We start from the raw sequence: 27074 nt of genomic DNA, 5'->3' as shown, positions 1-27074 counted from the left end.
AATTTGTTAGTATAGCATCCTGATCTGAGTAATTTGTTAGTATAGTGTCCTGATATGAGTAATTTGTTAGTATAGTGCCCTGATCTGAGTTATTTGTTAGTATAGCATCCTGATCTGCGTAATGTGTTAGTATAGTTTCCTGATATGAGTAATGTGTTAGTACAGTCCCCTGATCTCAGTAATGTGTTAGTATTGTGTCTTGATATGAGTAATGTGTTTGTATAGTGCGTCAATCTGAGTTATTTGTTAGTATAGCATCCTGATCTGAGTAATTTGTTAGTATAGTCCCCTGATCTGAGTAATGTGTTAGTATTGTGTCCTGATATGAGTACTGTGTTATTGAAGTGCCCTGATATGAGTAATTTGTTTGTCTAGTGCGCTGATCTGAGGGTTTTTTAGTATAGCATCCTGACCTGAATAATTTGTTAGTATAGCATCCTGATCTGAGTAATTTGTTAGTACAGTGTCCTGATATGAGTAATATGTTAGTATAGTGCCCTGAACTGAGTTATTTGTTAGTATAGCAATCTGATATGAGCAATGTGTTAGTATAGTGTCCTAATATGAGTAATTTGTTGGTACAGCGCCCTGATCTGAGTTATTTGTTAGTATAGCATCCTGATATGAGTAATTTGTTAGTATAGTGTCCTGATATGGGTACTGTGTTAGTGTAGTGCCCTGATATGAGTAATTTGTTTGTATAGTGCCCTGATCATAGTTATTTCTTAGTATAGCATCCTGATCTGAGTCATTTGTTAGTATAGACCCCTGATCTGAGTAATCTGATAGTATTGTGCCCTGATTTGAGTTATTTGTTAGTATAGTATCCTGATCTGAGTCATTTGTTAGCATAGTGTCCTGATATGAGTAATCTGTTAGTATACTGTCCTGATTTGAGTTATGTGTTAGTATAATATCCCACCTGAATAATTTGTTAGTATATTGCCCTGATCTGAGTTATTTGTTAGTATAAGATCCCGAGCTGAGTCATTTGTTAGTATAGCAACCTGATATGAGTAATGTGTTAGCATAGTGTCCTGATATTAGTCATTTGTTGGTATTGTGCCCTGATCTGAGTTATTTGTTAGTATAACATCCCGATCGGAGTAATTTGTTAATATAGTACCCTGATCTGAGTTATTTGTTAGTATAAGATCCCGAGCTGAGTCATTTGTTAGTATAGCAACCTGATATGAGTAATGTGTTAGCATAGTGTCCTGATATTAGTCATTTGTTAGTATAGTGCCCTGATCTGAGTTATTTGTTAGTATAACATCCCGATCTGAGTAATTTGTTAGTAGCTCAACTGTCTCTGTGATAACCTGGGTATCACTGGTCAGGCTCTGGCGTGGCTGACTTCTTTCCTCTCTGACCGACCCTCCCACGTCCAACTTGGGTCCTTCCTCTCAGCTATCTTTTTCTCTAACTGTGGTGTTCTCCAGGAGTCCTGCTGAGTTGTTTGTAATGATAGCATCCTGATCTGAGTTATTGGTCAGTATCGTGCCATGATATGAGTAATTTGTTAGTATAGTGCCCTGATATGAGAAATGTGTTAGTATAGTGCCCTGATCTGAGTTATTTGTTAGTATAGTATCCTGATCTGAGTCATTTGTTAGCATAGTGTCCTGATATGAGTAATCTGTTAGTATACTGTCCTGATTTGAGTTATGTGTTAGTATAATATCCCATCTGAATAATTTGTTAGTATATTGCCCTGATCTGAGTTATTTGTTAGTATAAGATCCCAAGCTGAGTCATTTCTTAGTATAGTGCCCTGATCTGAGTAATTTGTTAGTATAGCAACCTGATATGAGTAATGTGTTAGCATAGTGTCCTGATATTAGTCATTTGTTGGTATTGTGCCCTGATCTGAGTTATTTGTTAGTATAACATCCCAATCGGAGTAATTTGTTAATATAGTGCCCTGATCTGAGTTATTTGTTAGTATAGCAACCTGATCTGAGTAATTTGTTAGTATAGTGCCCTGATCTGAGTTATTTGTTAGTATAACATCCCGATCTGAGTAATTTGTTAGTAGCTCAACTGTCTCTGTGATAACCTGGGTATCACTGGTCAGGCTCTGGCGTGGCTGACTTCTTTCCTCTCTGACCGACCCTCCCACGTCCAACTTGGGTCCTTCCTCTCAGCTATCTTTTTCTCTACCTGTGGTCTTCTCCAGGAGTCCTGCTGAGTTGTTTGTAAGGATAGCATCCTGATCTGAGTTATTTGTCAGTATCGTGCCATGATATGAGTCATTTGTTAGTATAGTGCCCTGATATGAGAAATGTGTTAGTATAGTGCCCTGATCTGAGTTATTTGTTAGTATGTTATGTTATGAAATCGTATAATGCGCACATACGCCCAAAGGCATCTTGGAGCGGGGAAGTACATAGCAAGGCCACACAAAAGATGGAAAGGGAAATCTGCAGAAGAGAGAGGTCTTAAGTAGGCGATGGGAGGTTAGGTGGGTCTCGGTGGACTTAAGTTTAAAAGGAAGACTGTTCCACAGCTTACCAGCCACTACAGAGAAGGCCCACTCTCTGGAAGCGAAAGTTAGGAACCACCACCAATCAATTACTACTAGAGCAGAGAGGCCGATTGGGAATGTAAGGCTGAAACTTATCCTGAAGGAATTCTGGTCCAACCTGATAGACCGCCCGATTAACAATACACAAAGATTTAAAGGTGATCCGCTGCTGCACTGGGAGGCAGTGCAGATGGCCCAATACCGGACTAATATGGGTGCCATAAGGGTATGCAGTAGCAACTCGAGCGGCTAAGTTCTGAAGCAATTGCAGCCGGCGGATCAGGCCAGCCGGCTGTTCCAGAAAAAGAGCAGTGCCGGGTTGATAGTCTAGTGCCCTGATAAGAATAATTTGCTAGTATAGCATCCTGATCTGAGTAATGTGTTACTAAATTGTCCTGATATGAGTAATTTGTTATATCGACTGTGCTGCTCTCTGAACAGGTGAGAATCTCTTCTGTGAAGCAGATGCTTTTCCACTTTCTGTGTCCAAAATGGCTCCCAGGAAAGAGACTGTTTAGTGCTAGTGCCTGGTGGAGATCCTAGGATTCACAGAGAGGTCAACGCTCTACACCAGTGCTATGATCGCTGCCTGGAATCCCCCATGTGACAGTAACCAGCCAATAGACCAGATATACGTGAACAAAAGTGCTAGTTTTCTGAAATGTACCTCCACTACTACCATGCACTTTAAAAACACTATGAAAGAGGAGGTGTAGTGCCAATCTCCAGCTCTGTGCATCTCTGTCCGTGCACACCCGCATTGTCTATCCAGCTTACCTTAGACTCATAATTTGATACAAAACTAAAAGAATGTGCCAAAGATGAATCAGCATTGGCATCTTTAGAGAGGATAACACTCGGCGCGATCAAAGACTCATCTATAGAAGATTTCTGAGAAGTGGTTGCAGTTGTGTGCAGGATTATGATTATACATGGAATTCATCATAAGAAAGCATTTAGCAGTTTCTGTACTGTTTGTCTGTTATTTTTATTTTATTTTGTAATGGACCGCAGCCCGCAGGCATCAGCGCGCAACAATTAGACAAGGACGAACATCAATGTGGACAGGACAAATTGATTCGGGGGGGTATTACACTTTGAGGCACCTCAGCTTCAACCTACCATTTTTGCTACAGCTGAGACCTTGTACTACAGTAGGTACTTATCAGATATTATGATATCCGTTCTTAAGACTTAACATAATACATATTGGAAACGTTATATAGTTTTAAGCATTAGTAAAATGTAGCATTGTGTTTGCATTTTGTGCATATCATGGAATATTTTATAACATTTTTTAATAGGAAGTGCAGATTTCATGTATGAAACAAGTGCTACCTGAAATGTAGTCTGGTCTGTCTATCTTTGTTGAAGACTTTCTCTCTGAGATACTTCTTGTCTCTCCATCTTTGTTGATTAATGTCTATAATGTTGGCTGTGGGTTGTGTCCAATTATCGTTTGTAAGAGTGTCTCTCACTCTGCGCCCATTAGTTGGGCCTAACCATCATGACAGTTGTTCACTCCACTTTTTGACTTTGTCTGTTTATCTTTTTGGAAGACTACTTATCATGCTTCTGTATTTCTAGGATTTGTCTTTTTCCTTTGAAAATGGGGTCTATATGTTGTATTGTTAGTCATAGAAATGCAACTTTTCTTAAATAATCTATCTTGCTGCTCATTCGCTCTGATTGTCAGGGCTGTCCATTCATCATTCCATCTCTTGGCTCATAAGCATTGGCTATCCATCATTCCTTAGACAGTCCATCACCCTGCTCACCAGTGCTGTCTATCAATCATTCCTTAGACAGTCCCACATCCCGCTCATCAGGGTTGTCTATCCATCATTCCTTAGACATTCCATCTCTCTGGTCATCAGCATTGTCTTTACATTTTTTACTTAAAAGTCCATCTCTATGCTTATCACTATTACCTATCCATCGTTCCTTAGACAGTCAATCTCTCAATTCATAAGCATTGTCTATACCTCATTCCTTAGACATTCCATCTCTCTGCTCATCAGCATTGCCTATACCTCATCCTTAGACATTCCATCTCTCTGCTCATAAGCATTGGCTATCCATCGTTCCATAGACAGTCCATTTCTCTGCTCATCAGCATTGTCTATCCATCGTTCCATAGACAGTCCATCTCTCTGCTCATCAGCATTGTCTATCCATCGTTCCATAGACAGTCCATCTCTCTGCTCATAAGCATTGGCTATCCATCGTTCCATAGACAGTCCATTTCTCTGCTCATCAGGGCTGTCTATCAATCATTCCTTAGACAGTCTATCTCTTTTCTCATCAGTGTTACCTATCCATCGTTACTTAGACAGTCCATCACCCCGCACATCAGGGTTATCTATCCATCGTTACTTAGACAGTCAATCACCCGACTCATCAGGGTTGTATATCCATCATTCCTTAGACAGTCCATCTCTCTGCTCATCAGCATTGTCTATCCATCGTTCCATAGACAGTCAATCTCTCTGCTCATCAGCATTGTCTATCCATCGTTCCATAGACAGTCCATCTCTCTGCTCATCAGCATTGTCTATCCATCGTTCCATAGACAGTCCATCTCTCTGCTCATCAGCATTGTCTATCCATCGTTCCATAGACAGTCCATCTCTCTGCTCATCAGTATTGTCTATCCATCGTTCCATAGACAGTCCATCTCTCTGCTAATCAGCATTGTCTATCCATCGTTCCATAGACAGTCCATCTCTCTGCTCATCAGCATTGTCTATCCATCGTTCCATAGACAGTCCATCTCTCTGCTCATCAGTATTGTCTATCCATCGTTCCATAGACAGTCCATCTCTGTGCTCATCAGCATTGTCTATCCATTGTTCCTTAGACAGTCCATCTCGCTGCTCATCAGCATTGTCTATACCTCATTCCTTAGACAGTCCATCGCTCTGCTCATCAGTATTGTCTAGCCATCGTTCCATAGACAGTCCATCTCTCTGCTCATCAGCATTGTCTATCCATCGTTCCATAGACAGTCAATCTCTCTGCTCATGAGCATTGCCAATCCATCGTTCCTTAGACAGTCCAGCCCGATGCTCATCAGTATTACCTGTCCATTGCTCCTTAGACAGTGCTTCCCTCTGCTCATCAGCGTTGTCTACCCATCGTTTCTTGGACTGTCTATTTCTCAGCTCATGAGCATTGCCCATTGATCTTCTCAAGCTGCATATGCTAGGCTCTTCTTATCGACAATGCTAGTTAGGATAGCATGGTTAGAGCAGAATGACTTCTTCATGTTACCGAAGTTGGCAGGTAATCTGTGCTTTGCCCGTGACAGAGTCCTTTGGATTCTGTTAGTACACAATAATTCAACATTGTGCAGTAACAAGCCTGGTAAGGCATGTGCACTTTATTTACACGATGTGTTTACTTAAGCAAAACTTACTTAACTCATCATACAAATAAATTACTTTGCATCACATATCAAGCTGAAAATCAGGGGACTTCCAAAAAGATTACTGCTACTGAAAGACTGGTAGAGCCTGAGTGGTCACCCTGACAACTCACAGACTGCACCAGCTCTACTGCACTACATGCTGAAAATCAGTTTTGCAATAACCATAATAAATTGAACACATCATCGACCCTAACACTTCTGCACCCTTGTAAACTCAATAACTCAACTTCAACAAACAAATCTTCCGAAAACAAGAGAAGTCTTGGTGAAAATCCTGCAGTGCATCCGACCTTGCCCTGCTCAAGGAATTCTGTGCTACATGCAGACAACTGATCACCACTGCCAGGGCCATCTACTACCAAAGCACTATAGCTAAGCCCAACAATAAAAGCAGAGCCCTCGTCAAATCCATTAAGCACTGCATCAACCCTCTGCCTGGGCCACCCGTACCGCACTCCATCAAGCACTGCATCAACCCTCTGCCTGGGCCACCCGTACCGCACTCCATCAAGAAATCCACCGCCATCAACTCTTTCTTCATCAATAATATCAGCCTGATCTGCCAATAATAGACACCAACGCTATAACTGAAAGCACACAACACACCCCATTTCGCAAGACCACAAGACCTCATTGGCATCCCAGCATCCCTCAAGTCCACATTATATGTCGATGACATCCTACCAGCCTCCGTACTCAAGACACTTCCGACTGAAGTACTCCCCCCTTACATGGCAATCATCAACAGTTCCCTAACTCAAAGCACCTTCCCATCAACCCTCAAGACCGGACAGATCATCCCAGTTCTTAAACCAACACTGGACCCTGACAGCCTTAGCAGTTACCACCCCAACACCCATCTTCCCTTCCCAAGTAAGATCCTTGAGAAATCAGTAGCCACACAACTCCTCCAGCACATCAAAGCCAGCGACCTCCTTCAATTCTAACAATACCACTTCAGTCCCATATGCTGCACAGAAACAGCAACCACCAAGGTAATAAACAATGCCCTTAACATCCTTGGTGATGACCATCCTTGCCTCCTTGTTCTCCTTGACCTCTCAGCAGCATTTGACAATTCAGACCACCAGACTCTCTCCTACAATCTTCTTTACTGAATGGGGATCAACGAGATTGTCCTCAGCTCGTACCTTGCTAATTGCCACCACTTTGTACAAATGGATTCCTCCAGATCACCAACTCTACCCATCTCCTGTGGAGTCCCACAATGATCCATCCTCACCCCGTGATCTTCAATCTTTATATGAAACCGCTTGGAATCCTCCGAACAACATCCACATCCACCAATACACAGATGACACACAACTATACCTCAAGATATCCTCCATCGAAGAAATCCACAGGCTGGCCTGCCTCTCATTGATCCAGTTGCGGATGTCCTGTTCTTACCTGAAGCTCAACCCCTCCAAGACTCAATTCCTACTGCTGACCAGCAACACTGTACACCCGGATATTCAGACCTAGCTCTCTGCTATGCACTTCGAGGCCACCTGCGCCAAGTCCCTTGGGTTCAACATCAAAAGACATCTCTCCTTCAAACAGCACATAGCAAGGAAGACATAAATGTCTTGGTAGCAACTTTGTTTCCTGCGCAAAATCAAGCCCCTCATACCAGAAAATGACTTCAGTTCTGCTGTAGAAGCCTTGGTCCACTCCCACCTGGATGATGGCAATGTCCTTTTGGAAGGCCTTCCAGTGAGTACATCAGTTCCCCTGAGAATATGCCCTGCATGCCGGAGCATGACTCATCAGAGTACTCTGCAAAATTGATCACATCATTAGCTGGTCAGATAGCATAGTGAGCTAAGCGCTCACCCCTGATATCTGCACGCAGCCTGCTGTGGCAGATTCGAATCCCAACAGGTTCAATTCAGCCTTTCATCCATCCAAGGTCAATACATTGAGTGCCACTCTGTGGGATAGTAATTACTTGTGTTATTTCAGCGCTATGAGGCATATGGGTGTGTAGCACTATATCCAAAATGTATTATTATTATTATCACACAACCCTCATTGAACTGCACTGGCTCCCGCTGCAAGCCTGTATCATCTTCAAATCTCGCTGCACCATCTACAAGGCTTTCACTCTGAAGTCCCCAATCTACAGCACTGAGAAACTCGTAGGGAGAAGAAGATCATTCAGGGGAGAAGGGAGAATTAAAGGAGAAATGACAGGGTTGGAGGGGAAGGAGAGTCGAGGCAAATCGTTGAGTAGGAGAGAGAAACAGGAGGGCAGAGGCCAGGAGAAGACCAGAAAGGAGGACGGGGGAAGAGATTAGGAGGAGGAGATGCCCAAGACAAGAGGCAGTAAGAGATCAGGTGAGTTGATACAGCAGTGCCTGGAGAGACTTGGGAGATGAGTCATATTTTGGAAAGTCTGCAACCAGTAAAAAAGGGTTTAACCTTAGTAATCCCAGGGCCCACTGTCATCTTGGATAAGATATTGAAGAGTCTTACATCTCCCCCAGGCCCCCTCTTATATGATCCAGGGCATCAGGAGTGGTAGTGCTGATTTTGCTACAAGAGAAGAGCAAAATCCTGGGAACATTTACGAAAGCCAAGCATACATCTTTAAGGGCCAAGAAAGAAGTGTCGGGACAATTAAAACCTCCAAAACCGCGAGTAACCTTTTATCCACCAGATAGACAGAGCCTATGGGAGAGAGGGAAAGAGTTAAGATGGTGGTTCAATATGATTATTGATAATGTTTGGTTATTTATATAGCAGTTTTGCCAAAGCACTGTACATAAAATACTTATATATACAAAGCACTGTACATAAAATACTTATATATACAAAGCACTGTACATAAAATAAATTATCTCAATATTGAAAGTCTCATTTGTAAATATCCCTTCAATTCCCACAATGTGACCTTAGTTAATGGTAATCCTTTTGGGTTTTTGTTTCTTTAATAAAGACCCTTGAAAGTTGGCTTTCAGTTGTCTGTCAATCCATTGGCCATCACATTTGCATGTAGAACTAGTGCCATTTTTTCGAAACCAACCTCTATTTCCCTGTTTCTCCATTTGGTAATTGTATTTTACCTGTGAGGGAGGCCAAAGGGCTCAATGAGACCCTCCAATCTGGATACTACAGCAGCCTCTCCATAGAGCCAGCATGTACCCTCGCCTCTAAATCCCTAAGTATGGCTCCACTGCCCAACATTATATCCTCATACCTCTTGAGCTCCCTGCTGCCTTTACCGTACAGACTGTCTCACATTTCGGCTTCCGTGGCACCATTCCCACTTGCTAGCCCCCAACATAGCTGACCACTTCTTTTCCATTTCTCTGTGCATTTGGCTCTTATCCACCACCCGCTGTCCATAGAGGTGCCACAAGGATCTGCCACTGGTCCCCTTCTCTTCCTAATGTATGTTTATTCTGTTGGCAAACTCCTTTCCTCCCTTGGATTCTCAAATCATCTATTTTCAAATGATACTCAAATCTTCTTCTCCTTCCCCTTCTTCACCCAAGAGCTTTCCTTCTGAATCATTAACTCCTTATCTGCTATCCAATCACTGGCAGGCTCTGCATTACTTGATGCTCATCCACTCTGAAGCTGAAGTGATCTTTCTCCCGCCATCCAATACCACAGCTTTTAGCCCTTTTGTATGTTCTTTACCTGCCTACCCCCACCCCAGTTGTCATTTCCACATTTCCCAAGACTCGCCATTTGCATGGGTTCTTCAACGATGTCCGAAATCCTCGGATAATCATCACCTCCGTTGCTCAGGCTCCTTGGCTTGACGTTGGTAAAATCAGGCCTGATCTGACGCTAAGAAAACATTCATCGCCAAGCACAACTCCGTTAAGGATTAAACTAATAAGTTATACATCAAACCATTGTAAGCATTAGTAAATGTAACCTCTTATTTGTGTTCTACGCATATTATTACATATTTCACAATATTCACAATCACCTGGGTTGAGGGCAGGCTGCATTACTGCTCCATCCTCCTCAAGGGACTCCCAAGCTACTTCTTTTTTCTTCGCTAAATGATATGGACCTTTACTGCCCATACCCTCTACTACCTCCCTTGATCCTCACCCTCCTCTAGACACCGCCATCGTAAGGCGTGATTATCTATGCAATATCTGTCTCTTTTGAAATGCCTTCTTCTAGCGTTTAAATCCGTCAGTGGGCTATCCCCATGGCCATGTAATCGGCTAACTCGATCCTCAGCTACTCACCCCCTTGCAGCCTCTTCTTTCAAGCTCTCCCTCACCCTGTCCATTGGTTTAGCAGATTTGGTCTCCTGCCTCCACTCTGCAGGAACTCGCTATCCTCAGAAAATTAGGGCATTCCAGCAATGAGTGGCTGCAAGACCACCCTTAAGATCCACCTTTCTCACAAGAGGGGATCACAGAGAGTGTTTTCATCCTCACCCTCCTCATCGTCCCCAACCACCACCACCACTGAATGGCTGCAATTACTAAAGATGAATTTCAAGTCTGTCTTGTGTCGCCTTTAATTAATGTTCCCAATTTATTTCCAACAAGCAGCCGGGTTGATGTATTAACTAGTCCATCATGCTACAGAAGGGTTGGTAAAGCACCCAACTATGGGATGGAAGCAGCCACCAAGCCATTCGTAACTTTTTTGCACAGTTTGCACAGTTTCTTGGCAAAGCACATGTCATTTTTTGCAAGTATATACAAATTCAAAATAAATACAGTTACCATTTTATTATTTAATAGAACCTGTTAAGAAGGGTCTAGCCGCACTCGCCCAGATGTTTGCAATTTTCAGCTCCCCCAGATGTTTTACACTACGGCTCCCATGATCCTGCACTATTAAATCAGCTGGCTAGGGACAATAGTATTTGTAGTCCAAAACACCTGCAGAACAAATGGTGGTAGATCCCTGCACTAGCGCAGTTACCACACCAAACAGAATATTTGAAACTCATTGATCTAAAACTCTCCTTCCACAGACCTCATTTTACCTAGTTATGTTATGTTATGTTATGTTATCGGAACTTGTAGAGCACCCGTTCACCCAAAGGCATCATGGCGCTAAAAACAGCATACAGGAGATTTCGATAAAGAGAAACACTATTGGAGTAGTATAGATTTCAGTTTCTGTTTTTTCAGAAAGACGAGATGGTCAACAATCCTCCGTAAGGTCAGAGGGAGCTCATTGCAAGCTTTTGCGGCCACAATGGAAAAGGCACACCCTCCTGAGCAGGCCAGCCTATCTGGGGGACAGCTATCAGGAGGGCTGACTGGGAACGTAGAGCACAAGTGGGGACATAGCACACAAATTTGGCTTGCAGGTACTCTGCTCCAATAAAATAGAAGGCCTGATGCACGATACACATAGACTTAAACATAATCCGAGCCGCCACATGGAGCCAATGCAGTTGTCTCAACAAGGGGGACATGTGTGTTCCAAATGGAGGGCGAAGAATGGATCTAGCCGCTGCATTTTGGAGAAGTTGTAGTCACCTGATCAGGTAGAGAGGCTGCCCTAGATAAAGCGAATTGCAGTAATCAACTACACTCAGAACTAGGGCGGCTACCACCGGGGCATGGCAGGTAGTGGGAATGAAGGGAAGAACTTTCCGCAAGACCCAGAGTTTAAAATGACCAGTCTTGCATACTCCAGCCACCTGCTCGTCCATGGTCAGGGAGGCAGTTATTTTTATACCCAGATTTCTGACAGAAAAGTCGAAAGGAAGGGTGCCAAGAGAAGGAGGTCAAAAATCAGCAGTCCAGAACAAGTGGGGAGTGGTAGTGCCTACAACCAACACCTCAGTTTTGCTAGCATTGAGCTTGAGCCAGTTAGATGTTTGTTTGTTTATTATTTATAGCGCGCGCCAGACCCGAGGGTAACCGGGCGCGTTGTTCAAGGATACTTTAAACTTTACAGGTTACGCATGTTTACAAGTAGTGGTTATACGTCGTAGAAGTTACATAATGCAGGACAGTAAGGAGAATATACATTGTGCATAATATATACATATAACATAATATATACAGGAAATATGCAGTAGGAAGATAGAGAGTATATAACTATGTACATAGTACGTTTGTAGAACAGGGGTTATATTGGTGTAGGGCAGGACTATCGGTCATTTTCTTTGATCCAATTGATACAGTTAGATCTGAAGAGAGCGTAGGATTGGGTAGATCTCAGGCCAGGCGGGAGGGAGTTCCAAAGCTGGGCAGCTTTGACCGGGAAGCTGTTTCCTCCGGCCGTACTTAGTTTAAATGGGGGTATCACTAACTGGTTAGAGTATGCTTCTCTGGTGGGTCTAGTGGAGATTTTTCTGTTGAATCTAGCAACTAGGTATTTGGGTGCTAGATGGTTGATACTTTTGAAAGTTAGAGAAGCTGTCTTGAGTTTGATTTTGTCCGCTGTGGAGAGCCAGTTGGATTGTCTTCTAGCCTCTGAAATATGCTCCCTTCTTGGAATTCCTAAGGCAGCTCTAAGAGCATTGTTCTGTAGTGTTTGAATCTTATGCAGCGTATGTTTATTGGCCCCTATATATAGTGCGTTGCAATAGTCCAATTTCGACAGCACTAATGCTCGAGCAAGGGTTAGGCAGTTGGCAGTGGATAGGTATGGTTTTGCGGCTCTAATCAACTTGCAGGTATATGCGGTGCTGGATGCCATTGCGCTCACCTGTTTGGTTAGGGAGAGGTGGGAATCAAGGTAAAACCCTAATGTTTTTACCTCTTTTGCCACCTTGATAGTGTTACCGTCTATGACGAAGGAGGAGTATTCTTCTTTTAATCTATTGATGTTTTGTGTGTTCCCCAGTATGATGAGTTCCGTTTTGTCATCATTCAGGCATAGTCCGTGTGTGGCCATCCATGCCTGAATGATGAGATAAATCTTGTTCACCAAGGCCAAATCTTGTTCATAATCCCCTGAAAGTGGTAAGAGAATCTGAGTGTCATCCGCATAGTTAGTGTAGGTGACACCCAGATTATCCAGATCATCGAACAAGGGCTTCGTGAAGATGTTGTACATAGTGGGGGAGACACAAGAACCTTGTGGGACTCCACATGTGATGGATACAGGGTCAGCAGCAGCAGAAGTAGAGAAGACTCTCATAGTTCTACCGGTTAGGAATGATTTGATCCATGCGATGGCATGTGTGGAGAAATGGGCAGCTGTTTCTAGGTGGGTGCAGAGCACATCATGATCCACCAGGTCGAAGGCTGCAGAGAGGTCCAGTAAGAGGAGTAGGGCCATCTTTCCGGAGTCTCTCAGCTCATCGACCTGAATTTTAAGATCGATGAGCGCGGTTTCAGTTCCGTGCTGAGGTCTGAAGCCTGATTGTCTTGTGCCTAAAAGGTGGTGCAGCTCCAGGTGTTTTTGGATCTGCAGGTAGGCTACTCTGTCTAGGATTTTTAACAAGAAGGGTACCGTTGTGATGGGCCTGTAGTTAGTCGGGATGGATGGGTCCAATGTTTGTTTTTTTAGGAGGGGGAGGACCCAAGATTGCTTGAGGTTATCTGGTACAGTGCCTGATGCAAAGGAGGCATTAATAAGTTTAGAAATGAATGGGGAGAGGTCTCTGGCCGCGTCTTTTATTAGTTGGGCTGGGCATAGGTCGCCTCGGCAATTGGATGGCTTGAGTGAAAGTATTATCTTTTCGGTTTCAAGTGTGGTTACTTTCGAGAAGTTAAATTTATGGTCTAGTTTAGTGCTGATTGGTGGTTTGCCTCTTAGGTTAGTTGAGGGTGGAATATTCTGTTTCTTTATCTCAATTTTTGTTTGGAGTGTGGCAATTTTGTCGTTTAGTGCTTTTTGGATGTTCGAGCACCATATTTTGTTTTTGTCACAGTTATCATGGACAGGAATAGGGTTTTCTAGTTCCTTTAGTATAAGGAATAGTTCTTTCGTTCCAGATTTGGCCTGCAGTATTCTGTTGTTGAAATTCTCTCTTTTTGCTTTCTTTATTTCATTTTTGTAAATCTTGGAGGCATTGATGAGTGTAATTTTATTTGTCTCTGTTGGGGTTAGCCGCCAAGCAGATTCGCATTTACGTTTTTCAAGTCTTAGAGATTTGAGGTGAGGAGTGAACCAGGTATTTAGGTGGGCTCTGGGCTTACTCTTTCTCAGTTTCAGTGGGGCAATAGTATCTAAAGCTGTAGCCATGGAAGAGTTGAATTCGTTTACTAGTGAAGAGGTGTCCAATAAGTCAGGTAGAGAGTTTAGTCTGGGGAGGATGAGTGGTAGCAGTTTTTCTGTAGTTATAAGTTTTTTGTTTCTGGTTGGCAAGGGGGGAGCCAGAGCAGTTTCAATGGGTAGGGCCAAGTTAACATTTAGGAGGAAAGTTATCAGTGCATGATCAGTCCAGATTTGTGGAGTGATATCGACAATCGTTGTATTGCAGTTATAGTCAGCAACCCAGTCAAGTATACGGCCTTTTTCGTGTGTTGGTTGTAGGATTTTTTGGGAGAAGCCTAGTTCTGAGATGACATTAGTGACATTAGTTGCTTGCAGGTCTTTAGGGTCATTGTAGCCTAGGTTTAGGTCTCCCAGAAGGATGGCTTGGGATGAAGTTTTTAGGTTGTTTGAGAGGATCGTGGAAATGTCCTCCTCGAACGTGCCAATAGGGCCTGGTGGTCTATAGATAAGGTGAATAGTAATAGTTTGAGAGGGAGATGCGAGGAGTTTAGCCGTTAATGATTCGCAGGAATTAGTCGTTGAACTTGATTCAGTTTTTAGGGTGAGATTATTTTTAGCAATGATAGCTAGGCCACCTCCTCGAGAGTTGACTCTGTCTTCTCTAAGTATGGTGTAATTATGGGGTAAGGCAAGCATTAGGGCAGGTCCTGCAGCTTGGTGCAGCCAAGTTTCTGTTATGGCGAGGATGTCATAATTTCCTATTTGAATGAGATCCGCAATTTCGGTAGCGTGTGCTATTAGTGACCTGGCATTAATAAGGGCGCACTTCAGTTGGATGTTCGGCTTTGCTGTGGCCTGGGTGGCATTACTTTTCTTTTTAGGTATGCTATTATTAGCATTGGGCTGCTTATTTGGGCGGTTATTGCGATGGAGGTCAATTTTTATAGGAGGAGTGTTTCGGATGTTAGTGTTACTTCTATTGCAGGAGGTATTGTGTCTAGCTAATGGTTTGTAAATTTTAGGTAGTCTTGAACGTAGTTTTGCGTTTCTACTTGCAATATCACAGGGAAGGTATGTTAGCGATTGGTGGGTAATAAGTGAATGTGAAAGTTGATGGCTGGGCTCTAGGGGGGGAGTTAAGAGTCCTTCATCCACGGGCGGTATGCCCTGTAGTGTAGGCCTCGGATGGTGGTTTACTTTAGGCATTGTGGTCTAAAAGGCTGACAGGTAAATAAAAGTTAGTATCATTATGACCTGGTTTTAGGCGCGGGCAGTTGGTTTGCAAGAGTCAGGTACCTCTAGGCTAGACGGAGCAATCATATGTAGGCTAAATGCAATCAGAGACAGGCTAAATGCAGTCAGAGACAGGCTAAGTCCTAGGCGACCATAGGGCACAACACAGTTCAAATGTAGTCTGGGGGCTACCCTAGGGCACAGCACAGTTCAAATGTGGTCTGGGGGCGACCATAGGGCACAACACAGTTCAAATGTGGTCTGGGGGCGACCATAGGGCACAACACAGTTCAGATGTGGTCTGGGGGCGACCGTAGGGCACAACACAGTTCAGATGTGGTCTGGGGGCGACCATAGGGCACAACACAACTCATATGCAATGGGGTTGTATGTTGGCTGGAGTACATCAAAGTATTTGAGTGTGAGGCTGAATGTGGATGGCAAGAGGGTGGCAAGGTGGGTATGGAGTAAGGCAATGAGCATGAGAGTGAGACAGAGGCTGACGGGCCTTGATTGTCACAGGAGAGTACAAGGCACATGCATGTGCATGTTGCCTAGGGCCTTTATGGGGCAACTCGGAACATATGTGTGCCTTTATACCACAATGAAGCAAATTCGCGGCTGGATGACCAACACAAAAACAGAGATAAGAATAGCGCAATGTGGCCGCGCTTACCAAGTATTTGATCCCGGAAGGTTTCCTAGCCAGGTCCGCTGCTTCTGCAGTGTCATGAGCTCCTGCTCAGCCGCTGCGTTCCCCGGTGTAAGCCCATGTATTGTCCTGGGGCATCAGGGGGTCGTGAGTGCATAGTATGGGAACTCGCCACGCGCCGTAAGCGGCGAACAGGGGCAAACAGGGCCTTAGAATGTGGCCGGCTCTTCCGCCTGCCGGCGGATGTTGTATGCTAAGAAGCATGGTTGCTTAGCAACCAGGATGCCGAGCCTCGCTCTGGCGCCGCATCGCGCCCGACATTTTGTATTTTTTTTCTTCTTTTTCTTTTCGAAATCGGCGCGTTGCTGGAGCGCAGCCCGGGCCGCTTCTGGGTGAGGGGTGGCCGATGGGGAGGTGAAGAGTTCCTCTGGGAGGGGTGGGCAGCACAAAGGTGCTGGTGGGGGCTCGTGGGGGCCTGGCTGGACTGCGATCCTCTTCGTGCCTCGTGGCACGGTGCGGCAGCTCTGATGAGCTGATCCTAGGCTGTGGAGGGTGGGGGCTCCTGCCCACGCCACCTGGCTGATGAGGACTGAGTGCAGAGGGGCAAACAGGGCCTTAGAATGGCCTTTGAATATGGCCGGCTCTTCCGCCTGCCGGCGGATGTTGTATGCTAAGAAGCATGGTTGCTTAGCAACCAGGATGCCGAGCCTCGCTCTGGCGCCGCATCGCGCCCGACATTTTGTATTTTTTTTCTTCTTTTTCTTTTCGAAATCGGCGCGTTGCTGGAGCGCAGCCCGGGCCGCTTCTGGGTGAGGGGTGGCCGATGGGGAGGTGAAGAGTTCCTCTGGGAGGGGTGGGCAGCACAAAGGTGCTGGTGGGGGCTCGTGGGGGCCTGGCTGGACTGCGATCCTCTTCGTGCCTCGTGGCACGGTGCGGCAGCTCTGATGAGCTGATCCTAGGCTGTGGAGGGTGGGGGCTCCTGCCCACGCCACCTGGCTGGCAGCTCCATGCCTCTCCGGTAGTGTCATCCAACCCCCTAGCTCCTCAAGGCATTTCCTCAGTCGGACAGCTTTCTCAGCCTGAGATAGGTCCAGACGGACCAGAATCTGGGTGTTGTCTGCCTAGGAGTAATCGCGGAACCCATGCGACTGGAGAAGGACCAGCAGGAGTCTAATATAAATATTAAACAAGATGGGGGATAATGCCGAACCTTGAGGAACCCCACATACAAGCGAGACAGGAGCCGAACAGAGGGAGGGAGCGATACCGAGTGGGAGCGGTCTGTCAGAAAGGCCAAGAACTAATCAAGGACTTGGCCGGATAGTCCAGCCACAGCCAGCCGGGAGACCAAGGTGGAATGATCCACTGTGTCGAAAGCCGCCAACAGATCTAATAACAGGACGGCTCTGACCCCACCCTGATCAACCAGGCATACCAAGTCATCAAGCACTGAATTCAGAACAGATTCAGTGCCTCTCCCTGGATGAAAGCCAGGTTGAAACACATCAAAATACCCAGAGGACTCAAGGAAGTTGGACAGAAGAGGGGATACCAAGGCTTCCAAAACCTTCATTATAAACGGCAGCAGAGAAATGGGCTGATAGTTGGCCAGCGCTTCCGGGTCCAGAGAAGGTTTTCTTAACAAAGGAATGATGAAGGGAATGCTTGAGTAAGCATGGTATAGAACCAGTAGCAAATGAAAGATTGACGGCAGAGGTAATATGAGCTATCATATCACCTGATGATTCCTTTAAGAGGGCCAGGGGTATGGCGTCCGCGTGACTGGGGGGAATTCAACATATAGCCTGTCAGTGGTCGACGCATCCGCCTCTTCTTTTACCGTGTCTCTAATAGCAGATATTTTATTCACAGAGAAAGCAGAGGGAGAGTCATACAGATCTTGGGAAGGCGGCACCGAGAGGTGACCTGTCTCCGGAGAAGAGAGTGACTGAACAAAGTCAAATAAGGCCTTAGGTTTGTTCAAAGCCTCCTCCACCGTGTGGCTAAAGTAGGCTTCCTTGGCATTAATAATTGCTTTGTGCAAAGAAATGAGAGTGCTGCGAAAGATGGGTTTAGCTTCGCCTAAATACGTAAAGCGCCATTTCCTCTCTGCCTGCCTGCACTGAAGTTTACTAGTTCTATGTTTCTTAGAAAACCAGGGTTCAGGTGGACGACTTCTTTGTTTTCATAGTTTCATGGGGGCTAATATGTCGGCCATTGCAGTACAAGCATCCTCCAAAGTAAGCAAGGAGCCGTTCTCTGCATGACCACAGTGTAATAGCAGAGAGGTAACCAGCTCATGGTTGGAAACCCCTAACCTAGTGTGCTTGTGATGCTGTTAATTGACATACACATGGCTGGCACCATTTCATGATGATGGCAGTTTTTGCAAAGGGGTCAGACAGAACCCTCTACCGCCCCCTGGTCTGTAAGTATGTTTCTCTTCAAGTTCCCTGTCTCACCCCTTTTCTGCACACTTCCTTCGCCCAACCTGTCACGTTGCTTAAGCGGTATCATCTTAGCTCTTTCACATACCTCCTTCATGTGTCTTAACATGACACATGAAGTTCAGGCCATTGACTGACATCCTTCAAACACACAAACTATGAGTCATAATTACCAGATGTTTGCGGTGCTGTGGTCGTATTCGTGTAGCCTGTAAAGAGAAAAAACACAGTTAAATTAAAATCCAGGATTTAAACTGAAGCACAGGTGAGGGTCACTGTTGGACTGGTAACTGAGGTGTAAAAAACAGGTGTAAAAGCTTAAGACATGGTTTTACACCACATTATCCACTCAGAGGGATTATTTTAAGCACTTGACAGGTAGACGCAGGGCGGGCACGAACAAGATGTGCGTACCTCCCACCTCCACCAGCTCCTCATAGAAGATACAGGCATTTCTCCTCCAGCATCTAATTCTGATGCTAGAGGAGGTGCACTGCATGCAGAAGGAATCCGCCTGAAAGCTGATGGAATCCCTAGGAATCCATGTTCAATGTCTTGGGCATGCATATTTATGGCAGGGGCAGATGAGACTGTTTGCACTTTGAAGCGCAAACATTTCATGGAAACTTGGGTCTGCCCAGGTTAAAATTGCAAAGGAGGACCACCAACGTGCAAGTGATAGCATGAGTGGTGCCCTCCATGCAAATAGCTTGCGATGGAAAGTGACCCCCCCACGAGTTGTCCTCAATCTCACCATGCGAGCCGGTTCAGCAGAGACTTGAGTCTATTCCCATCAAATTTTGATCTCTGCCTATACACCTATTCTTTAGTTTTTCGTAGGATCAGAAAACCAGCTAGGGTTTTTCGGTCCCGTTGGTGAAATACCTAATCCTTAATGCTGTGACCAATCAGGCGCCATTATACATTGCTGCCCGTCACTCTGCAGTCACTGCAGAGCACTGGAAACACAGTGTACATACACACACAGTACAGGGTCCAACCCGATGAAAGGAAAGATTCCATAGACAGTTCCCCACACGTGCATATTGCTAAATTGTTTGCCAAATTTAAAAGTACCGTTTTAAATAGTTTTCTGAAATAAAGACTGTTCCAGAGCCTGGCATGCCTTTCTCTCAAAGATCTGCCTCCCCGGTTAGGTCTTGTATAGATAGGCTACTTGGTGGAGCAGATTGGACCAAGTCGACCTTTGTGATCTGAAGGTCAGGTTTAAACTTCCTTCAGGAATCCACAGGCGCCAATCCAGAGCTTTCAGGACTGGTTACGCCTGGATCTCATTTAAAAAATGTGCGCACTATGCCATCCTTCAAACTGCTTTTTGGAGCAATTATTTGTCAATGGCTCTGACTGCAACTCCATGTCATCTTTGAGGTACTCTTCAATCTATTCTACCACTGACCCAATGCCTTATCTACAACTCTTCACTCTTTGCCACCATTGTCCCCATCCCGTGTCTTTTTTCCTGGCACTCTTCACTCTTTGCCACCATTGTCCCCATCCCGTGTCTTTTTTCCTGGCACTCTTCACTCTTTGCCACCATTGTCCCCATCCCGTGTCTTTTTTCCTGGCACTCTTCACTCTTTGCCACCATTGTCCCTATGCCGTGTCTTTTTTCCTGGCACTCTTCACTCTTTGCCACCATTGTCCCTATGCCGTGTCTTTTTTCCTGGCACTCTTCACTCTTTGCCACCATTGTCCCTATGCCGTATCTTTTTTCCTGGCACTCTTCACTCTTTGCCACCATTGTCCCTATGCCGTGTCTTTTTTCCTGGCACTCTTCACTCTTTGCCACCATTGTCCCTATGCCATGTCTATTTTCTGGCACTCTTCACTCTTTGCCGACATTGTCCCCATGCTGTATCTTTTTTCCTGGCACTCTTCACTCTTTGCCACCATTGTCCCTATGCCGTATCTTTTTTTCTGGCACTCTTCACTGTGGCACTCTTCACTCTTTGTCACCATTGTCCCTATGCCGTGTCTATTTTCTGGCACTCTTCACTCTTTGCCGACATTGTCCCCATGCCGTATCTTTTTTTCTGGCACTCATTGCTCTTTGCCACCATTGTCCCCATGCTGTGTCTATTTTCTGGCACTCTTCATTCTTTGCCACCATTGTCCCTACGCTCTATCTATTTTCTGGCACTCTTCACTCTTTGCCACCATTGTCCCCATGCCATATCTTTTTTCTGACGCTCTTTACTCTTTGCCACCATTGTCCCCATGCTGTGTCTATTTTCTGGCACTCTTCACACTTTGCCGCCATTGCCCTGATGCTGTATCTATTTTCTGGCACTCTTCGCTCTTTGCCACCATTGTCCTCATGTCTTATCTCTTTTCTGGCACTTTTCGGTCTCTTTGCCACTATTGTCCCCATGCTGTATCTTTTTCCCTGGCACTCTTCACTCTTTGCCACCATTGTCCCCATGCCGTATCTTTTTCCCTGGCACTCTTCACTCTTTGCCACCATTGTCCCCATGCTGTGTCTATTTTATGGCTCTCTTCACACTTTGCCACCATTGTCCCTAAACTGTATCTATTTTCTGGCACTCTTCACTCTTTGCCACCATTGTCCCCATGCCGTATTTTTTTTACTGACATTCTTTACTATTTGCCACCATTGTCCCCATGCTGTGTCTATTTTCTGGCACTCTTCACACTTTGCCGCCATTGCCCTGATGCTGTATCTATTTTCTGGCACTCTTCAATCTTTGCCACCGTTGTCCCCATGCTGTGTCTATTTTCTGGCACTCTTCACACTTTGCCACCATTGTCCCCATTCTGTATCTATTTTCTGGCACTCTTCACACTTTGCCGCCATTGCCCTGATGCTGTATCTATTTTCTGGCACTCTTCACTCTTTGCCACCGTTGTCCTCATGTCTTATCTCTTTTTTGCCACTATTGTCCCCATGCTGTACCTTTTTTTCTGGCACTCTTTGATCTTTGCCACCATTGTCCCCATGCTGTATCTTTTTTCTAGCACTCTTTGGTCTTTTCCACCATTGTCCCCATGCCGTATTGTCTTTTTTCTGGCACTCTTCACTCTTTCCCACCATTGTCCCCTTGCTGCATCTATTTTTCTGGCACTCTTCATTCTTTGCCACCATTGTCCCCATGACATATCTTTTTTTCTGGCACTCTTCACTCTTTGCCACCATTGTCCTCATGTCTTATCTCTTTTCTGGCACTTTTCGGTCTCTTTGCCACTATTGTCCCTATGCTGTACCTTTTGTTTCTGGCACTCTTCACTCTTTGCCACCATTGTCCCCATGCTGTATCTTTTTTTCTGGCACTCTTTGATCTTTGCCACCATTGTCCCCATGCTGTATCTTTTTTCTAGCACTCTTTGCTCTTTTCCACCATTGCCGCCATGCCTTATTTATTTTCTGGCACTCTTCACTCTTTGCCACCATTGTCCCCATGCTGTATCTTTTATTTCTGGCACTCTTCACTCTTTCCCACCATTGTCCCCATGCTGTATCTTTATTTCTGGCACTCTTCACACTTTCCCACCATTGTCCCCATGCTGTATTTTTATTTCTGGCACTCTTCACTCTTTGCCACCATTATCCCCATGACATATCTTTTTTTTTGGCACTGGTCTCTCTTTGCCACCATTGTCCCATACTGTATCTTTTATCTGGCACGGTTCACTCTTTGCCACCATTGTCCCCATGCTGTATCCTTTTCCTGGCACTCTTCACCCTTGTCCCCATGGCATATCTTTTCTTCTGGCCCTCTTCACTCTTTGCCACCATGTCCCCATGCTGTATCTTTTTTCTGGCACTCTTTGATTTTTGCCACCATTGTCCTCATGCCGTGTCTTTTTTCTGGCACTCTTTGATCTTCGCCACCATTGTCCCCATGCCGTATTTTATTTTCTGGCACTCTTCACTCTTTGACACCATTGCCCCCTGCCTTATGTTTTTTTTTCTGCCACTCTTTGCTCTTTGCCACCATTGTCCCCATGCCGTACTATCATTTTTCTGGCACTCTTCATTCTTTGACACCATTGCCCCCCTGCCTTATGTTTTTTTTCTAGCACTCTTCACTCTTTGCCACCATTGTCCCCATGCTGTATCTTTTTTTCTGGCACTCTTCACTTTTTGCCAGCATTGTCTCCATGACATATCTTTTTTTCTTGCACTGGTCTCTCTTTGTCCCATACTGTATCTTTTATCTGGCACGGTTCAATCTTTGCCACCATTGTGCCCATGCTGTATCCTTTTCCTGGCACTCTTCACCCTTGTCCCCATGGCATATCTTTTCTTCTGGCACTCTTCACTCTTTGCCACCATGTCCCCATGCTGTATCTTTTTTCTGGCACTCTTTGATCTTTGCCACCATTGTCCTCATGCCGTGTCTTTTTTCTGGCACTCTTTGATCTTCGCCACCATTGTCCCCATGCTGTATCTTTTTTTCTGGCAGTCTTTGCTCTTTGCCACCATTGTCCCCATGCCATATTTTTTTTTCTGGCACTCTTCACTCTTTGACACCATTGCCCCCTGCCTTATGTTTTTTTTCTGGCACTCTTCACTCTTTGCCACCATTATCCTCATGCCTTATCTTTTTTTCTGGCACTCTTTGCTACCATTGTCCCCATGCCGTACTATCATTTTTCTGGCACTCTTCACTCTTTGACACCATTGCCCCCCTGCCTTATGTTTTTTTTTCTAGCACTCTTCACTCTTTGCCATGCTTGTCCCCATGCTGCATCTTTTTCCTGGTACTCATCACTCTTTGCCACCATTGTCCTCATGTCTTATCACTTTTCTGGAACTTTTCGGTCTCTTTGCCACTATTGTCCCCATGCTGTACCTTTTTTTCTGGCACTCTTTGATCTTTGCCACCATTGTCCCCATGCTGTATCTTTTTTTCTGGCACTCTTTGATCTTTGCCACCATTGTCCCCATGCTGTATCTTTTTTTCTGGCCCTCTTCACTCTTTGCCAGCATCGTCCCCATGACATATCTTTTTTTCTGGCACTGGTCTCTCTTTGCCACCATTGTCCCCATACTGTATCTTTTATCGTGCACTCTTCACTCTTTGCCACCATTGTCCCCATGCTGTATCCTTTTCCTGGCACTCTTCACCCTTGTCCCCACTGTGTATATTTTCTTCTGGCACTCTTCACTCTTTGCCACCATTGACCCATGCTGTATCTTTTTTTCTGGCACTCTTTGATCTTTGCCACCATTGTCCCCATGCTGTATTATCTTTTTTCTGGCACTCTTCACTCTTTGACACCATTGCCCCCTGCCTTATGTTTTTTTCTGGCACTCTTCACCCTTTGCCACCATTGTCCCCATGTTGTATGTTTTTTCTAGCACTCTTTGCTCTTTTCCACCATTGTCCCTATGCCGTATCTTTTTCCCTGGCACTCTTCACTCTTTGCCACCATTGTCCCCATGCTGTATCTTTTATTTCTGGAACTCTTCACTCTTTCCCACCATTGTCCCCATGCTGTATCTTTATTTCTGGCACTCTTCACTCTTTGCCACCATTGTCCCCATGGCATATCTTTTTTTTCTGGCACTGGTCTCTCTTTGCCACCATTGTCCCGATACTGTATCTTTTATCTGGCACTCTTTACTCTTTGCCACCATTGTCCCCATGTTGTGTCCTTTTCCTGGCACTCTTCACCCTTGTCCCCACGGCGTATCTTTTCTTCTGGCACTCTTCACTCTTTGCCACCATTGACCCCATGCTGTATCTTTTTTCTGGCACTCTTTGATCTTTGCCACCATTGTCCCCTTGCTGTATCTTTTTTCTGGCACTCTTTGATCTTTGCCACCATTGTCCCCATGCTGTATTATCTTTTTTCCGGCACTCTTTGATCTTTGCCACCGTTGTCCCCATGCTGTATCTTTTTTCTGGCACTCTTTGATCTTTGACACAATTGTCCCCTGCCTTATTTTTTTTTCTGGCACTCTTAGCGCTTTGCCACCATTGTCCCCATGCTGAATCTTTTTACTGGCACTCATTACTCTTTGCCACCATTATCCTCATGCCTTATCTTTTTTCAGGCACTCTTCACTCTTTGACACCATTGCCCCCTGCCTTATGTTTTTTTTCTGGCACTCTTCACCCTTTGCCACCATTGTCCCCATGCTGTATCTTTTTTCTGGCACTCTTTGATCTTTGCCACCATTGTCCCCATGCTGTATGTTTTTTCTAGCACTCTTTGCTCTTTTCCACCATTGTCCCTATGCCATATCTTTTTCCCTGGCACTCTTCACTCTTTGCCACTATTATCCTCATGCCTTATCTTTTTTCAGGCACTCTTTGCTCTTTTCCACCATTGTCCCCATGCCTTATGTTTTTTTCTGGCACTCTTCACACTTTTAATAAACACACAAAAGGACTAGGCGTGGGTGTATAACCTGTACACAATCCCAAACTTTTTCACACATCAACGGTACATGTAGAGTTTTTAGTTCATATTTAATCGTTTGATCTTTATAAACTAACTGGCCCTCCAACCATGCTAACTGTGCCCTCCGGGTGAGATCTGTCCCTAGTCGCCGGTGATGAGCCGCCTATCTAGGGTGAGAGGACAGGAAGAGGCTGACCCTATTGCTCAAAGTTATAATTAAAAGTACACAGTGGGACACTTCGTGTTGAGTTCTAACAGGAACCCCCATTGCTTTATTTGTCCTGCTTCTAGGAACTCAAATTCTGTAAAATGATATAAAATATTGCATGTGCACTGAAAAAGGGTGTCCCTTGATTAGCGGGAGATCCCTAAAATAACAATGGCCGACCGCTTTCAGTGGTGTTTGTGGCTGAAACCACTTTCTTCAGGACCTCGGGTGCCGCGCGGCGTCTCCAGGCCGGTATCTCGCACCAACCAGAAAAAGAATATGGCGAGGTCTTGAGAAAATCCAAATCCAGAAACGAGAAAGATAACGAGGCCGCCCCATTTTGGGGGATTTGGGGGACTGCCTGCGGCTCCCCACTGGGGCAGTCTACTGGTACACATTGCATGCAGCACCAGAGGTCCAGAAGAACGTGCTTTTGCGTAAATTACTTTACTTGACTTTGCCATGAAATTGTAAATATATATTTGTAGAACCAATTGTGGTACAGATGAGTACTTTCCCAGGTACATGTTGCCCATGCCTCCCCACCCCCACCCCCACCTCGTTTTCTGTAATCCGTTCTAACTGTACCCCTATTTTTCTGGCTCTGGCTACAGGGAATGCTCCGTGTAAAGTGCTTTGCTGCTCCTTGCAGTGAGGTTGGCACTATGCTGAATGCCTAGTAGGAGAGCACACTCACCTCCTGAGCAGATGACGCTGGCATCGTCGTAGTGACTGCAGTTACGGGCATCCATCCCGTTGTGTGGGCACTGCCAGAGCGCAGACTCATACCCTCTGCAGTAGACCCCGTCCAGGTGAATGGATCCATGGCCCTGCCCGTAGTAGGCATTGCCAGGAGCGTAGAGGGCTGAGCCGCAGCCCAGTTCTCGGCACACCACCTCGGCATCAGCGTAGTCCCAGCTATTGTCGCACACCGTCCCCCAGGCATAGTTGTAATGGACCTCCACGCGACCTGCACATCTGTTCGGGCCGTTAACAAGTTGGACAGGGAAGTGCACTGCAACACATTGAGAGACCGAAGAGCTTCAGTTCCAGAGGCATAGTCTGGGTTCCTCCCCCACACTCCCCTAGGGTAGCTCAAGCTGTGAACAGTATTTACTATTGTCATGTGTTTATTTCCGTGCATTTTAACAATGGCTTAACTAAGAACAAACATGAACAGTACGAAACAAATCACAACTTCCAAATTAACATATACGTTAATTTATGCGCCCTTGAAGAGTCTACGCATTGGCCATGGGAGAGGGGGAGTTAAACTACCCAGGAACAATAAGGGGAAGAATGCAACAGGGAACCGTTCCAGGTGAGTAAGAAGTACACATGGGGTATCCTGCCTGAAATGAATAGAAGGGAGCAAGAAGATCAGGGGGTGCCTCTACGAAAAGGACAATGAGGGGCCTGGGAAGACACACCAGCCAAGAGCTGCCAGCGTCGACACAGCAAAAAGGAGATGCCAGCTCTGCAAGTGGAATGACGGTGGCATGAGGAGCAGCCGGAATTATCCCACCAGCAAAATGCTTTAGATCCGGCGCAAATAAAGGGGTTAGACCATGTGGGGGTAGACGAGCCTCTGCACTAATGAATTCTCCCTTCATTCATGCATAATTCCAACAAAATGGCGCCAAAAGTCCATCAAGAAAGCTCAGACATTCATGATTGCAAATGTGTGTAAAGTACAGTCAAATTCCCAAATTGGTGATGGGATTTTGGGCATGCAGTTCAAGAGACCCGTGTTCGGACTGTGTCAAAAAACCTACATTTTCTTAAGTCATAGTTTAATTGTATCTCTGTATATTGTGTGAACAGTCATTATTTTCATTATAAGTGAAAAGTGGCTTAATTCATGAGAAATGTAATGATACAAATCGTTTTTGCAAAGTTTGTTAAATCTTTAAACTGTAATATCGGCAAACGTGTTATTTACAGCATGTTTAAGTTTCCCCAGGGCTGTCCAATAAAGTATGTGCTGGTCTTAGTAAAGCATGTATCTAATTTTATAAATATTTACTTTCATGAATATTCTCATTATAGCTAGCGTCTAAAATTAGACTGAT

General features: G+C 45.1%; 1 protein-coding gene across 1 annotated transcript in view; it reads right to left on the bottom strand.

Moving 5' to 3' along the window:
• LOC138473462 (deleted in malignant brain tumors 1 protein-like) overlaps positions 1-27074 on the bottom strand; it is a 104792-nt gene that overhangs the window by 38143 nt on the left and 39575 nt on the right. Inside the window, exons 7-8 of the mRNA XM_069612110.1 lie at positions 25700-26017; positions 18575-18610 (exon numbers count right to left, since the gene is read on the bottom strand). Coding sequence (XP_069468211.1) covers positions 18575-18610; positions 25700-26017 — 354 coding nt within the window. The remainder of the gene's footprint in view (positions 1-18574; positions 18611-25699; positions 26018-27074) is intronic.

The sequence above is a fragment of the Ambystoma mexicanum genome, chromosome 8, assembly GCF_040938575.1.
Source record: "Ambystoma mexicanum isolate Mex_15411 chromosome 8, UKY_AmexF1_1, whole genome shotgun sequence".
Lineage (NCBI taxonomy): Eukaryota > Metazoa > Chordata > Amphibia > Caudata > Ambystomatidae > Ambystoma > Ambystoma mexicanum.
Note: the sequence above shows the minus strand (reverse complement) of the source record. Positions and strands in the feature narration are given on the sequence as shown.